This window comes from Sinocyclocheilus grahami, unplaced genomic scaffold (genome assembly GCF_001515645.1).
Source record: "Sinocyclocheilus grahami isolate Dianchi unplaced genomic scaffold, SAMN03320097.WGS_v1.1 scaffold792.1, whole genome shotgun sequence".
Taxonomy (NCBI): Eukaryota; Metazoa; Chordata; class Actinopteri; order Cypriniformes; family Cyprinidae; genus Sinocyclocheilus; species Sinocyclocheilus grahami.
Window position 1 is genome coordinate 397,200 of NW_015505971.1, and position 15,888 is coordinate 413,087.

General features: G+C 39.2%; 1 protein-coding gene across 1 annotated transcript in view; it reads left to right on the plus strand.

The window, feature by feature from the left end:
• Positions 1-15,888, plus strand: part of iars1 (isoleucyl-tRNA synthetase 1) — a 79,606-nt gene that overhangs the window by 60,357 nt on the left and 3,361 nt on the right. Inside the window, 8 exon segments of the mRNA XM_016246273.1 lie at positions 690-876; positions 2,654-2,766; positions 2,846-2,941; positions 7,589-7,765; positions 10,094-10,214; positions 11,237-11,362; positions 12,133-12,276; positions 15,622-15,774. Coding sequence (XP_016101759.1) covers positions 690-876; positions 2,654-2,766; positions 2,846-2,941; positions 7,589-7,765; positions 10,094-10,214; positions 11,237-11,362; positions 12,133-12,276; positions 15,622-15,774 — 1,117 coding nt within the window.

Here is a 15,888-nt window from a genome sequence, read left to right on the forward strand (position 1 = left end):
TGTGACCCTGCAGCACAAAAGCAGTGTTAAGTCGCTGGGGGATATTTGTAGCAATAGCCAACAATACATTGTATGGGTCAAAATTATCCAGTTTTCTTTTATGCCAAAAATCATTAGGATATTAAGTAAAGATCATGTTCCATGAAGATATTTAGTACATTTCCTACCGTAAATATATCAAAACTGAATGTTTTATTAGTAGTATGCATTGCTAAGAACTTCATTTGAACAACTTTAAAGATGATTTTCTCAATATTTAGATTTTTTTGCACCCTCAGATTCCAGATTTTCAAATAGTTGTATCTCAGCCAAATATTGTCCGATCCTAACAAACCATACATCAATGGAAAGATTATTTATTCAGCTTTCAGATGATGTATAAATCTGAATTTCGAAAAATGTATCCTTATGACTGGTTTTGTGGTCCAGGGACACATATTACATTTTAAAATACTCGTAATCAGACTATGGTTACTTTTTTATTGGTTACGTTATTACATGTTATTCACACAACAGCAATAAGTTACTCACAATCTTTTATCTTTTTCCTTTCTAAAATAACCTAGCACTTGTATACATTCAGTTCCAGTTACATACAGGTCACTGCACTGATTCAATGATTAAATGTCATTTTTCTAGCACTGACATGATTTACATCTTGTGTCATTCACAGAGTCGTATGATTCTTTTTTTCCCATCAGGAGCTGAATGTCCGCCAGCTCACTCTGTCCACCGACAAGGACAAATACGGCATTCGTCTGCGAGCTGAGCCGGATCACATGGTGCTGGGCAAACGGCTGAAAGGGGCATTTAAATCTGTGACTGCATCCATCAAAGAGCTGAAGAGTGACGAGTTGGAGATCTTCCAGAGGACAGGCATGTACCGCATCACACAAAACCATCGCTCTGTCATCGTTTACTCCCCTCGTGCCGCTCAGTTCGTTCTCCTGCCGAACACACAAGGAGAGTTACTGGAAACCGTGATGAAGGTGAATGAGGACTGGGGCTGTCGAGATACAGAAAGGCCAAAAAAGTTCACTCTGAAGTCATACTTCGGCTTGTCAGGGTTTTCCTCGATGTGCAGCTTGTGAACATGCCAAAGAAAGTGTTTGGTGTCTAGTGAGGATTCTAGAGTATTGAGAATTATCATAGAAAATAATGAGAATTACAAACAAGCCCGAATATTTTTAAGGGATATCACTATCTTTCTTCCTTGTTTTATTTTTAACAGCAAACCTTGATTCTGCAGCATTTTGTTTGTCAAAAAAATAAAAGAATTAAGTTTTTGTTTGATTAAAAATTAAAAGATTAATTAAATTGTAGATGTTTTTATGCATTCGTTTTAATTTCCAGTGTTTATGAAAATATACTTGCATTAAATCATAAATCTAGAGAAATTAAAACAGACAAGACAGAATATAATTTTTATATAAAAAAAAAACTTTTTTTTTTTTTTTTGATTATTAACGTTTAATTTAACCACCAGCGGAAAGAGTAATATTTGTTTAAATTGTTGCTGAATTGCTAAAGTGATATGAATGAATGTTTTTGATTACTGAAATTTTATTTCACCATAAAGAAACCCAGAAAAAATAATTAAACTGAAAAAGCTTGGGAATTTGGGGGGAAATAAAGCAGTCTGAGTGCACTAACAAGTCATACTTGAGGTGCATAAAGACTCTGAGAGCTCGGGCTGGTGTCAGACGCTGCGCTCCGTCTCTGAAGCGGGCGGTGGTTTTTCAGAGCGGTTACCTGTGTGTTTGCTGGGCTTTGGAGGGAAGAGAAGAGCTCCAGCAGCCGTGATCTGATAGCATCGCTCCCCTTTCTAAAGCATGTTCATGCCTCTTATTCGTAACGCTGATGCTGTGATGAGCAGAACGCTGGATAAGACTGGGAAGCTGTGCTGTAAGAGAGAGGAGATGTGAATCTGGAGTTCCTGGAGACCGTTTGTGTTCACTGTCTGAGATCCAGAGACGGAGAATCCCTCACTCTGCTTTCTGCTGCCATTTTTTTTGCTTAGCCTTGCAAAACTGACCAGCTTTCTTTTTTTGGGACCATTGTGATTGAATAATTAATGAATTATAATATATATATATATATATATAATGTTTATCTAGTTAGTTCAATTAGTTATTTATTTAATTAGTTTGCTCACAAATTCTCATTACTGTACCAATAGAAACAATGATTTTGGCAGAAATTAAACATTTTTTCATTGTTTTTGTGATCAGACATGTTTTTGTAAAATGGTCTCTTTTTCAGTTGTATGAAATAATCATTGAGGAGGTAGGGGGCCTTTTTAAAAGTGTGATTTCTGAACCTGCAGAAGTCTTTTTATCTGGAAATTAATAATTATTTAATTATAAAATTCTATATTATATTACAAATTTAGTTTTTTTTTTTTTTTCATTTTAATAGTAATATCACAAATCACAAACTAGAAAAGCTGTGCTTTTGTAAACCATAAAAAACATTTGGTTATTGGAATTATGGAAATGAATGACTTATTAGTTTAATACAGTATATTGCCACACATTGTTTCTATTGCTTTGTCATTATGGTATCTCTCAAATGTTATCTTTGCTCATGCTAATAAAGCGGCGCTGTCCCGTGGCGTCTGTGAGCAGCTCTCATCTCAGTTTGCCCTCTGCAGGGTCCATCGTTGTGGACGGTCACGAGCTGCACGAGGACGATCTGCGTCTGATGTACAGCTTCGATCAGACCTCGGGAACACCGTCCCAGTACGAGGCGCATTCAGACGCTCAGGTGCTCTTTCTGCTCTCGCTCCGTCTGAACCCACGCTCCTGCAGTCTGGTGATCTGAACAGACCCCTGTGTTGTCACAGGTGCTGGTTCTTCTGGACGTCACCCCCGATCAGACCATGCAGGACGAAGGTGTGGCCCGCGAGGTCATCAACCGCATCCAGAAGCTGCGCAAGAAGGTGAGAAAACATGAAGCACAATACTGCTGTGCAGATCAGTTCGTGTCTTTGAAAAAAGTATCTTCTGTTAACCAAGGCTGGATTTATATGATCAAAAATAAAGTAAAAATTGTGAAAATTATTAGAACTTAAAATAGCTGTTTTCTGTGTGAATATCTGTTAAACTAATTTATTCCTGTGATTTCAAAGCTGTATTTTCAGCATCATTCCTCCAGTCTTCAGTGTCACATGATCTTCAGAAATCAGTATAATATGCTGATCTGCTGCTCGAGAAACATTTCTGATTATTATCAATGTTGAAAACAGTTGTTCTGCACAATATTTTTGTGAAAACCATCATACGTTTTATTTTTCAGGATTCACAGATTGAATAGAAAGTTCAAAAGAGTAGCATGTATTGGAAATATAAATCTTTTGTAACATTTTAAATTATATTAGTGTCACTTTTGATCAATTTAATGCATCCTCGATTAATAAAAGTATGATGAGAATGATTTCTGAAGATCATGTGACACTGAAGACTGGAGGAATGATGCTGAAAATACAGCTGCGCATCACAGAAATGCATTACATTTTAAAGGGGACCTATTATGCAAAATTATAAGGTGGTTGAACACAGTTGTGTGGCCGCAGTGTGTGAAAACAACAGCCTATAATGTCTCCAAACGAGTGAGAGTTGCAACTTTAGCTAATGGAGATATACAATGTCAGCGCTAAAGAGGCATTACAAGTGTTGTGTTTTGGGATGCACCAATGAACATAGGAGTCTTCATAGACTCCCTCCATCTGAGCTGCTGAGGACACTGTGGTTAAATTTCATTTTCGAATGGAAATATCTTCGAAAAAATCGGTAAAGTCCCCTATATGTTTAGGGATCAATTCCAAAGCTTTGTGCGTGAACGTCAGCTCCAGACAAAGTAAGTATCACGCGTTTGTTTTCCAAATTGCCTTTCTGAAAGAGCTTCTTGACACTCTGTAAGGCTAATGTTGCTAAAGCTACCATTATCTCCATCTGTTTTTACTGGTGCTGTCTTCACGTGCTAACGTTACCAGAATGATCGTAAATAGGAATGTGGTAGTTAAAAATTGCATTTGAAATCAATGTGAAGTCGACCGCTTGAATTTGTCGAGCTCATAATCACATGTGGGACTTAGGATAAAGTTTGTGATGGCGTTATGATGTCGTTATTTTTATCGCGCCGTGCTCCTCGTCTGTGTAATTCATAAACGATCATTTGTTATGCACAGTACAATCAGATGACTGACTTTTAAACCGAGTACATTTTCTGTAAAGGTAACAGGCTTGTACTAATAGTGGAATGTTTATTTGTATGCCAGAGCATAAGCTTTGAAGCTCCGCCCTCTTCTGAAAACGGGGCCGGAGCACCAGCTCATTTGCATTTAAAGGGACACACACAAAAACGGCACGTTTTGGCTCATACCCTAAAAGTGGCAATTTTAACAAGCTATAAAAAAATTATCTGTGGGATAAACTCTGTTGTTGAACGCCGCACACAAATGACGACGCTGTCGACCGGCTTACGTCACTTCTTAGCACACACTCTCGGTGCGAATGCAACCCTTTAAATGGTACTGGAAAATAGTTTGCGCAAAGTCGTCCCAGTACTTTAGTACTGTACGTTTAGTTCTGGAACTAAAGCGGTGCGAAAGGGCCTATACCCACTCTGGGGACATCAGAGACTTATTTTACATGTTGTAAAAAGGGGCATAATAGGTCCCCTTTGACAGATATTCACATAGAAAATGGCTGTTTTACATTCTAATTATATTTCGCAACATTAGTGTTTTTGCATGTTTTTCAATAAATCAGTTCAGCCGTGGTGATCAAAAGAGACTTCTTTAATGAATATTAAAAATCCTAATTACTCCAGACAGTGTGTATGGTGTGATTTGGCTGAAGCAGTGGTGAGTGACTGGGTTGGGACTAGCAGCGTTGGTTTGTGGCCTCCTGCTCTGTGCTGCAGTGCCGGCCGCTTTACTCCAGAGAGCTGTTCACTCAGTCCTGAAGCTGTTATTTGGGTGAAGGTTGAAGTCTTATTTTTTGGTGTGTGTTTTGTGAATCGCACGCCTCTGACGTGTCTTTGTCTCGGCTCTCTCTCGGGTCCGGCTTGCTTGTTTTTCCCAGGCTCGTGAGGGATGCTATTTGGATGATCTTTCCACCCCTGAGTTCTGCATGCGTCGAGCAACTTAATAAAGCTCAATTACCCAGAGTGCACTTAAAGACAAGCAGCACTTTGAAGTTGTTTGGAATTCAGTAAAGTAAGACAGATTCCTTCCCTCGCCCCCCTCGCTTTATTCGTGCCTCTTTTTTTTCTTAATAAACAAACGTTTTTTTCCACTGTGCTCTATATGTGAAGGGGAAGGGCACGGGACGCCTGCCAGGCCTGAATTCCTCTCTTATTGAAAGTCTGAAAAAATCGGAGGGAATTTTCCATGGGAGGGAATTAATTTTTCAGCGTTTGCTGAGATGAGAGGTGGAGACCGGGGGCCGGAGTGAGCGAGGCTCATGGAAGAGCACAAGCCATTGTGGGGTTTTTTTCCTTGTTGTTCAAAGGTACCAAATGCCCAAGCCTGTGTTTTCCACAACAAGCCCGTTTGTTTTGTCATAGCGTCTGCTTTGGGAAAATGATTAGCACTTGCTGCCATTTTCCAGTACACATCTGTTTTTTACTCTTTAAATTGAAGGCAGATTAAATGAGCTGTTCTTCACCACCGAGAGACTTGTGTGTAATAAATGATCAGTCATAGGATGTGCTGGTCTTCCAGAGAATCAGCAGTCATCCAACACAATTGTTCAGAACGTTTTCACTTTCGTTTTATGAGTTTGCAACCCTGTTACCATAATTATCTAGACACATTCTAATTATCCAGTCAAAATCAAAAATTTTTTATTCACCAAGGATGCATTCAATGATGAAATTATGAAATCTTACTGTAAAGAAATTTATAATGTTACAAAAGATTTTTATTTCAAATAAATGCTGTTATTCTTTTGAACTTTCTATTCATCTGTGAATCATGGAAAATAAAATGTCACAGTTTCCAGAAAAATATTTAACATAAAGCAAAAAAGCACCTTGGAGAAAATCAACAGCAGCGCAGAGTATGAAAAGACAATGCAGAAAATCCACTACAGTTCAGTACCGCTTTAGAGTGGACAGGATTATTCACATGTGGTTATAGTTGCGCCGCCTCTACTACCACGACTCATAAAATAAATTTTTCATTCTGCGTCGCCCCATCAAGCTCTCGCTGGATCCGCTCCTCTACTGTCAACGAGAAGAACGTCTGTTCTTCCGCAACAGACAACAAAACTTTTTGGTTGTTAAAAAAAGGTGCACTCGTTCAAAACAGTTGCATTCGATCCTTCGCCGGCTGTGCTAATTTAAATCTAGCGGTTCTTTTGTGTTTGTGTCGCACGTTCAGTGACGCAGGTAGTGACGATTCTCTCCGGCCAATCAGTGATCAGCAGAGTTTACACGTCACGTTTTGGTAACGGTACGGTTCACTTGGAACCCCAACCGAGGTGGTACTAAAAAAAGTACCAGGTACTGTACCCAGTGGAAAACCCCCAAAAAGTGAACCGTACCATGCAGTGGAAAAGCGCCATAAGTGGACGTCTATGACATGCAGCGTCCCACAAGGCTCAATTCTTGCACCACTCTTGTTTAGCCTGTATATGCTCCCACTAAGTCAAATAATGAGAAAGAACCAAATCGCCTATCACAGCTATGCAGATGATACCCAGATTTACCTAGCCTTATCTCCAAATGACTACAGCCCCATTGACTCCCTCTGCCAATGCATTGATGAAATTAACAGTTGGATGTGCCAGAACTTTCTTCAGTTAAACAAGGAAAAAACTGAAGTCATTGCATTTGGAAACAAATATGTAGTTCTCAAGGTGAATGCATACCTTGACTCTAGGGGTCTAACAACTAAAAATCAAGTCAGGAATCTTGGTGTGATTCTGGAGACAGACCTTAGTTTCAGTAGTCATGTCAAAGCAGTAACTAAATCAGCATACTATCATCTCAAAAACATTGCAAGAATTAGACGTTTTGTTTCCAGTCAAGACTTGGAGAAACTTGTTCATGGCTTTATCACCAGCAGGGTGGACTATTGTAATGGTCTCCTCACCGGCCTTCCCAAGAAGACCATTAGACAGCTGCAGCTCATCCAGAACGCTGCTGCCAGAATTCTGACTAGAACCAGAAGACCTGAGCATATTACACCAGTCCTCAGCTCCTTACACTGGCTTCCAGTTATATTTAGGATTGATTTCAAAGTACAATTACTCGTTTATAAATCACTCAATGGCCTAGGACCTAAATACATAGCAGATATGCTCACTGAATATAAACCTAACAGAGCACTCGGATCATTAGGATCGAGTCAGTTAGAAATACCAAGGGTTCACACAAAACAAGGGGAGTCCGCTTTTAGTTATTATGCCACCCGCAGTTGGAACCAGCTTCCAGAAGAGATCAGATGTGCTAAAACATTAGCCACATTTAAATGCAGTGTGCTACATCCGAACTGATCTGAGCAATTTTTTATTTATTCATTTATTTTTTCCTGTAATCCTGCGAATGTGTCTTTAATGTGTCAAACATGTGGTCTCAGGGTCATCTGGTCCCGTCGGATGAGATCACTGTGTATTACAGCAGTCAGCCGGCGGGGGAATACCTGGATAAAGTCATCCAAGCACACACAGACTTCATCTTGGCCACGACTAAAGCTCCTCTCAAGCCCTATCCAGTGGCCCAGAATGCCAGTGTGATCGTCCAGGAGAAAACGCAGGTGACACACTGATTGATGCTGAACTCATTTAGAGATGCACAGACACTGATCCACTCTGTCACTCTGAGACTGTGCCGTTTCCTTCTCTTTGTTCTCCTGCTAATACCAACATTTGATATCTACTAATACCAGCCTGCAAATATGAATATGCTTTACAACTCTTTATAGATTTAACATGGGGAAAGCATCATGCATGACTTGATGCAGACCTAAGTAACAGAATAGTAAAGATTTGTATGAAACGGGAATATTTGCTTCACTGCATGCACAGGAAGATAAGATCTAATGAACTATTGATGGTGTTATACACTTGAATTATCACCACAAGTCAAGGCACATATTCCAGCATGTTTTCTGACTGCATTTCTATATTCATTCTCCAAATGTTCATGGCAGTGACTCAAATCAACACATACGAATTTAAATAATGACACAGAAAGCTGAGCTCAGCTGTATGAACACTATTGCAACTTTTTTTCCTCAGTGTTGCAGTTAGTTTCTCAGTTAGTACTTACCACATAGTGTATGTAAAAAATAAATAAATAAATAAGGGTGGCTGAACAGCAACATTTTCAGTTCCATCCCAGCTCTCATACCTCAGTTATGATACTAAATACACCACTGAATATGTGTGCTAGTAGACTCATGCATCACAAGCATACTAAACCAATTACTGAAACACACAAAATGTCATGTATAGGCAGATCATCTGACACAATATTGACTGATATGTCATTTTTAATAGCCCTAAAAGGATGGCATGAGTGCATGGCTAGACTTTTGGGGTTTTATTCAGTTTTATTTGTCACTTGTGGCTTAGTGGATCTGGGCATATTAACAAATTACATCTGTTTTCCTCTCATATTATAAACCCTATACCCTAAAATGCATTGAATGTATTTTTGAATAAAAATGTGTTGAAGGGATCGTTCACACAGAAATGAAAATCAGCTGTTCATTTACCATCTGAGTAAGGCCATCCGAGATGTAGGTGACTTGTTTTCTTCAGTACAACAGTAAAGAAGCGTTTTAGCTGAAACTGGTGATTCTTAATATGCCATTCAAAGGCTACGGTCACTTTGAGAGTAAAAAAAAAACATATACAGGGTCCTTAAAGTCTTAAAAAGTCTTACATTTAGTTGTATCAAATTTAAGGCCATAAAAAGTCTTAAAATAAAAAGTCTTATGTTTCAAGAGGTCTTAAATTTGGGGATGGAAAGACCAGAATTGTGATATGAATGTGATGATTTAACTTCAAAAGGCAATGATTTCATTGAAGCATGCAGCAGCAACGCTCGTGTCTATTTAAAGTCCTGTGGCACGCTGCTTTATGTTCTGCCGTTACCGGGGAAAGAGTTATGTTTCTGCCGTGCCAAAAGCACCACCTGCTGGCAGAGAATGAATGTGCATTTCCAATAAGGCTGCTGTTTTTGTTCAGGCCAATGCGAAAATGGACCCATGTTTTTACCCTGTAAACACACAGAGCTCATCATTTTAATCATTTTAAAAATATAAACAGTAAAATGTATTTATATATTATTTAATTAATATAATAATTTATTGATAATAATAAGAGCCACTAGCTTTCTCTGTTCTTTTTCTATCTACTTGTTTTCTTTTTATTTATTATATTTAAAAAAAACCTTGCTATGCGAGCCATGTTAAGCTAACTGAGACTTGTTATAGCACATGTGTATCATTGCTCTTTTGTTGATTTCGATTGCTTCCATTGTCCTCATTTGTAAGTCGCTTTGGATAAAAGCATCTGCTAAATGACTAAATGTAAATATAACTGTATAAACTAATATAATAATTAATACTTTTGATGCATCCATTTTCTTAAAAATTGTTTAAAGGCTGAAATGTAAAGTGTATCATTTTATAAAACTTTGTTTTTGTGAGAACTTGTATCTGAACTGTAAATCATGCTTTTTACAGTCATGTTACTATATACGTCGCCCTAACCCGCTCATATGGTATTAATTTTATTTGTTCAGGTCTTAAAAAGTTCTTAAAGTCTTACATTTGAGCTTAAAGATCCTGCAGAAACCCTGATACAGGCAACACACAATTGACCTGTGGCTCCTGGCGATATATTGAGGTCAGTGCAAGAAACTGAACATCACTTACAACATGATTACCTGAAATCCTGAGATTTACCTGAGAGCCTCTGACAAACGAACAGCTGATTTTTCATTTCTGGGTGAACGATCCCTTTAAGAAAAGAGCACTCCGTGCATGTTGTGCTGTCTTTAGAATGCATTAGCCAGTCATCCTCAGAAGGATATGTTGTGCACTGGGTCAGGGTTGTGATTGTTTGTGTGGCAGCTGAAGGGCTCGGATCTGGAGTTAACTATCGTGCGAGGGTCCTCCGTCTCCAGAGCGCTTCTGACCACCGCGGCCTGCGCTTACGTCAACCTCAGAGTCACGCTCAAGGACAGACAGCAAGGTACGTCACCCGCTGGAGTTCAGACTCGATCACAACTCCTCCTAGAGCTTTAACTCTACAAACTCCAAACTCAGCCCAGATCTTCAGACTGATCTGAAGTTAGTTGCTATGTCTTTTCTAACTGATCGGACTGATCTATCAACTTCATAGCAACACTCTAGCAACTATCCAAACCAAATAACATGAAACATGCATATGTTTTCTTGAGTCAGATGCATTACTGAACATCAGTCTATCAGAGCTTCATCGCTATGGCAACAATACTGAAATCCAACTTAAACTTACAGTTATTATTATTCTTCTGAGACTAACATTTCTGACTCTAACTCCTCCTAGAGCTTTAACTCTACAAACTCCAAACTCAGCCCAGATCTTCAGACTGATCTGAAGTTAGTTGCTATGTCTTTTCTAACTGATCGGACTGATCTATCAACTTCATAGCAACACTCTAGCAACTATCCAAACCAACCTAGCAACCACCTTGAGTACCCCATCAACTGCATAGCAACACCCTAGCAACCACCCAGAGTACCTTAGCAACACCCTAGCAACCACCCCAAATACCCTAGCAACCGCATAGCAACACCCTTGAAACCACCCCGGGTACCCTAGCAACTGCCCTAGCAACCACCCCAAGTACTCTAGCAACCACATAGCAAACCCCTAGCTACCACCTATCAACACCCTAGCAACCACACAGACTACCCCAGCAACCGCATAGCAACAGCCTAGAAACCACCCTGAGAACCCTAGCAAATATCTATCCATCCATCTATTTTGTTTATTTAAACTTCAGACTTCTTCAAATGAACACCTTCAAAGTGCAAGCTTATAAAATTACTTCAAATAGGTCAGACTTTCTCAAGCCAACTTCAGAGTTTGTTCTCAAACTTTACTTGTCTCGCATTGCTGTACCGCTGTGATGAGAGGGACACGTGTAACTGAGTGTATTTCCACTCTGCTGTCTGCGCTGTAAACACGCATTGTTCTCTCAGAGCCGTCTCCATTCATGTTTCTCTCAGAGGGTGTCGTTCTGCTGGAGAACCCCAAGGGTGATGACACACTGGACGTGGAGCGGCTCAAGACCGTCTGCTGTAGTGTTTTTGGACTCGACGGCGCACCTGTGACCATATTCAATGGGAAGACAGGTGAGAAAGATCACCTCCAGGCTCAAAAACACCCAGAATGCATCACTAGTGGTACTGATACGGGGTTTCGGATGACCAATATACTGATATAGCACATACAGATGCAAAGTGAGGTCCAGAAGTCAGAGATGACATTGACAATTTGACATAGGTTTCATTTAAACCTGGGAATTAAAAGAAAGTGCTGTATTGCTAGACATCTTTGCATGCAGATAAAAGGAAATGGATGTCATTGGTCATGTGACTCTTTGTACAGACCAGCTCAGGATGCTCTTGCTAGACAACATGCTCATCCTCACATTATTCTTTTATTTTCAGTTCACTTTTCAAAATGTGCTTACTCTAATTTGCAGTAGTAGTGCACTCATATTCAGCTTATGAATTCTGTCATTAATTAGGAGTAACGGCATGGTTTCATTTAGGTCAGGGTCTATTTATTTGGCCATCTGTCTTTGTTTGGAGTTTAGCGAAGAAGTGGAGTGTGTTTTCAATCAGGTCATTGATTCGTGAACTGGTCAGTGTTTAGTCGTGTGTGTGTTTAGTGTTTGTTCTCTTCTTCTGAGTTTTCCCGCACTTGCAGATAGTGTTGTCACGAGGCCATCATTCGAGTCATTTGAAGCACTCTTCACATGTAAGATGACGTGCAGCTGAATCGAGTCGGACCTCTGACACTCATTTGGACTTTCCATATTAGCAGATGTTCCTGAAAGGGTTTGAAGGGAAACATGAAGGTGCTGGGGCCTTCAGTCACGCGTGTTTGTCTCTTTCAGCGCTGAACGCCGAGACTGACCTGATGTCCCTGAGCGGGAGAACACTGACGGTGACCTCGGGTTCGAGTCCTGCAGACGCGAGCAGCTCCGACTCTCTGCTGTGTCCGTATGTGAACCTGCAGCTCATGAACGCCAGTCCGGCCGGTGAGTTTCACTCGTCACACATCTCATATATACACACAAACATATACATGTACATATCATTCCTAACCTCCATACATATAAAAAATTAGGGCTGTCAGTTTAACACGTTAACTTAATTAGTTATCAAAAATTAAAATATTTTAACGCAATTAACACACTGGCCCCGACCCCAGACCTGTACATCATCTTATTAGTTGACTGTTGACAAATATGATGCAGGACAACAACTCCATAAATGCAGTTATGCCCTAAAATTCAAGATATTGGGGCAAAAAAAAACCCTGTATGAGTTTTTGTCTCATATATACCACATGATAAGCGATATCACACCAGCAACGAGAGCAATATCACACGAGTGCTGTTTTTGTCACGAAGAACACTAGTGCAAATGTGATTTTATACAACAGTTCAGCAAATAATAAATTAATTGTGCTATGTTTTTAAACACAATATTGTGTTTTTGTTCAATTTTGCCAGCTAAAATATTACCTATAAAGCCACAGCAGAATTGTTGTGCATCTGTGAGCAACACAGCGGTGTTTAGTTTCTGAATGAATCTGAGTTTTGAACGAATCGTGTGAACCAATGATTCAAAGAGAGAACCGTTTACTGAATTCCTGAATGAATCAGCCATTTGAACGAATCGTGTGAATCAATGATTCAAAGAGAGAACCGTTTACTGAATTCCTGAATGAATCAGCCATTTGAACGAATCGTGTGAATCAATGATTCAAAGAGAGAACCGTTTACTGAATTCCTGAATGAATCAGCCATTTGAACGAATCGTGTGAATCAATGATTCAAAGAGAGAACCGTTTACTGAATTCCTGAATGAATCAGCCATTTGAACGAATCGTGTGAATCAATGATTCAAAGAGAGAACCGTTTACTGAATTCCTGAATGAATCAGCCATTTGAACGAATCGTGTGAATCAATGATTCAAAGAGAGAACCGTTTACTGAATTCCTGAATGAATCAGCCATTTGAACGAATCGTGTGAATCAATGATTCAAAGAGAGAACCGTTTACTGAATTCCTGAATGAATCAGCCATTTGAACGAATCGTGTGAATCAATGATTCAAAGAGAGAACCGTTTACTGAATTCCTGAATGAATCAGCCATTTGAACGAATCGTGTGAATCAATGATTCAAAGAGAGAACCGTTTACTGAATTCCTGAATGAATCAGCCATTTGAACGAATCGTGTGAATCAATGATTCAAAGAGAGAACCGTTTACTGAATTCCTGAATGAATCAGCCATTTGAACGAATCGTGTGAATCAATGATTCAAAGAGAGAACCGTTTACTGAATTCCTGAATGAATCAGCCGTTTGAACGAATCGTGTGTATAAATGATTCAAAGAGAGAGCTGTTTACTGAATTCCTGAATGAATCAACCGTTTGAACGAATCGTGTGAATCAATGATTCAAAGAGTCGTTTACTGAATTCCTGAATGAATCAGCCGTTTGAACGAATCGACTCATAGACATTTATCGCCACCTGCTGGCAGTTTTAGTTTCTTCTTTAGAGTATCATTTAATTTATAAAAAATAAATAAAAATAAAAAACACTAAAGGTATAGTTCACCAAAAATAAATAAATAAACTCTGTCATCATTTACTCACCCTCATGTTGTTTCAAACTTGAATGACTTGCTTTCTTTTGCACAACATAAAAGAGGGTATTTTGAATAGCCTACTGTTGGTAACTAAGCTGTTTTAGTCACTAGTGACTTTCATTGCATGAACAAAAAATACTGAGATGTTTCTCTAATTATCTTCTTATATGTTCCATACTTTATGTTAGGCCATTGTAGCCTAAGCATTTAACAAAATAATAGCTTTAAATTATCTTGTGGGGGTATTTTCACAGCTGGATTTAGTTTGCGATTATTTATAAAAATGCAACAAAAATGTACATGAAAACAAAATATAACAATAAAAGCATACAATATATTAATAAAAACTATAACAGTGTCTCAGGGATGCTGAAATCACAAATAAGATTTTATTTTAAATTAAGATGCTCCCTTTAGAAGGCAGGTGACCATGGAGTGCGTTACATTTCTATCTATTTTATTTTAAATCTGTTATGAAACACTTATCACATGTCCTGAAGAATGATTTCATCACGACCTTGATTAATTCTTCAAGCGGGAGTTTAATATCGAGCCTTGGAATGATCTGAACAAGTGGGTGGGAATTATGAATAATAATTAGATGATATTCTATAATGATTGCCTGTAAGTGCTAACATTTTAGCATTTATAATTTTCTTAATGAGGATGCACATCCAGAGACAGTGGAAAGCTGTGTGTTTTGAAGCGTGGTGTTGCAGTAGACGTGTGCGTGCGTGCGTGCGTTAGGGCTGCACGATAAATCGAAATGGAATCGAGATGGTGATTAGACAGAAGCTGTGATTGTCATGCGTATCTTTCAGTGAAGCACGGTTCTGTGATCAGCAGTAAATCTGCATCCGAAGGCCAGAGAAACTCCAAATACGCCTCGCAGAAGAAACCCAGAACCCGCTGCAGCTGAATAAACAGAAGATTCAACTGCTTTCATCGATTCAACGTGACTAATAAACACACGACTACGGCAATATATAGTTTATCTGAGTTCTTATTATTATAATTTTCATTAAAATAAAGTATAGTTATAGTTATCACGGCTTAAATACTATGAAATATGTTGCGTGCCTTATTCTGTGTAAGTCACATCATCTCACAGAAGCATTTATTTCAAACACTCGACTGACGTTATGAAGTGCGTTTGGAGTAAAAACATGTTATTAAATGTGGTATTTTCACATGCTTTCAGACGGAGCAGCATTTACTTCACAGAGCCGTAGTTCGATTTCAGAATCGCGCAATAAAATCGTCTGCGACGTTTTTGCGTAACTTGTCAGTGAGCTACGGCTCTGTAGTAAACGCTGCTCCATCTGAAAGCACGTGATGATGATTTACTGCTGATTACAGAACCGGCTTTACTTACAAAATGCACATGACAATCGCATTCAATTAATCATGCAGCCCTAGTGTGTGTGTGCGCGTTTTTGTGACACATGAGGACACAAATTTGTATAATGACATGGGTATGACAGGTATTACAAGGATAAGGTGACTTATGAGGACATTAACCCATGTCCCCATTTTTTAAAATGCTTATAAATCACACAGTTTTTTTGAGAAAGTAAAAATGCAGAAAGTTTCCTGTGAGGGGTAGGTTTAGGGGTAGGGTTGGTGTAGGGCAATAGAATATACGGTCTGTACAGTATAAAAACCATTACGCCTATGGAGAGTCCCCACTTTTCACAAAAACAAACCTGTGTGTGTCCTGTAGAGTGTAAGACTGGAGACGTGGCCACGCTACTCTTAATGAACCCAGCGGGGAAGAACGCCTTGCTCTTCCCTGATCTGCTGTGTGAAGCGGCTAAAGTCTTCGGCTTGAGAGGAAGAAAGCTGACGCTCTGCCTGAATGAAGAGCTTACAGACGGTGAGGAACACGTCATCTCTCATTCACTCACACTTCATTTCAACATGTGCTTGTCACACAGCAATTACTGAGTAATATACAGTGGGTACGGAAAGTATTCAGACCCCCTTAAAT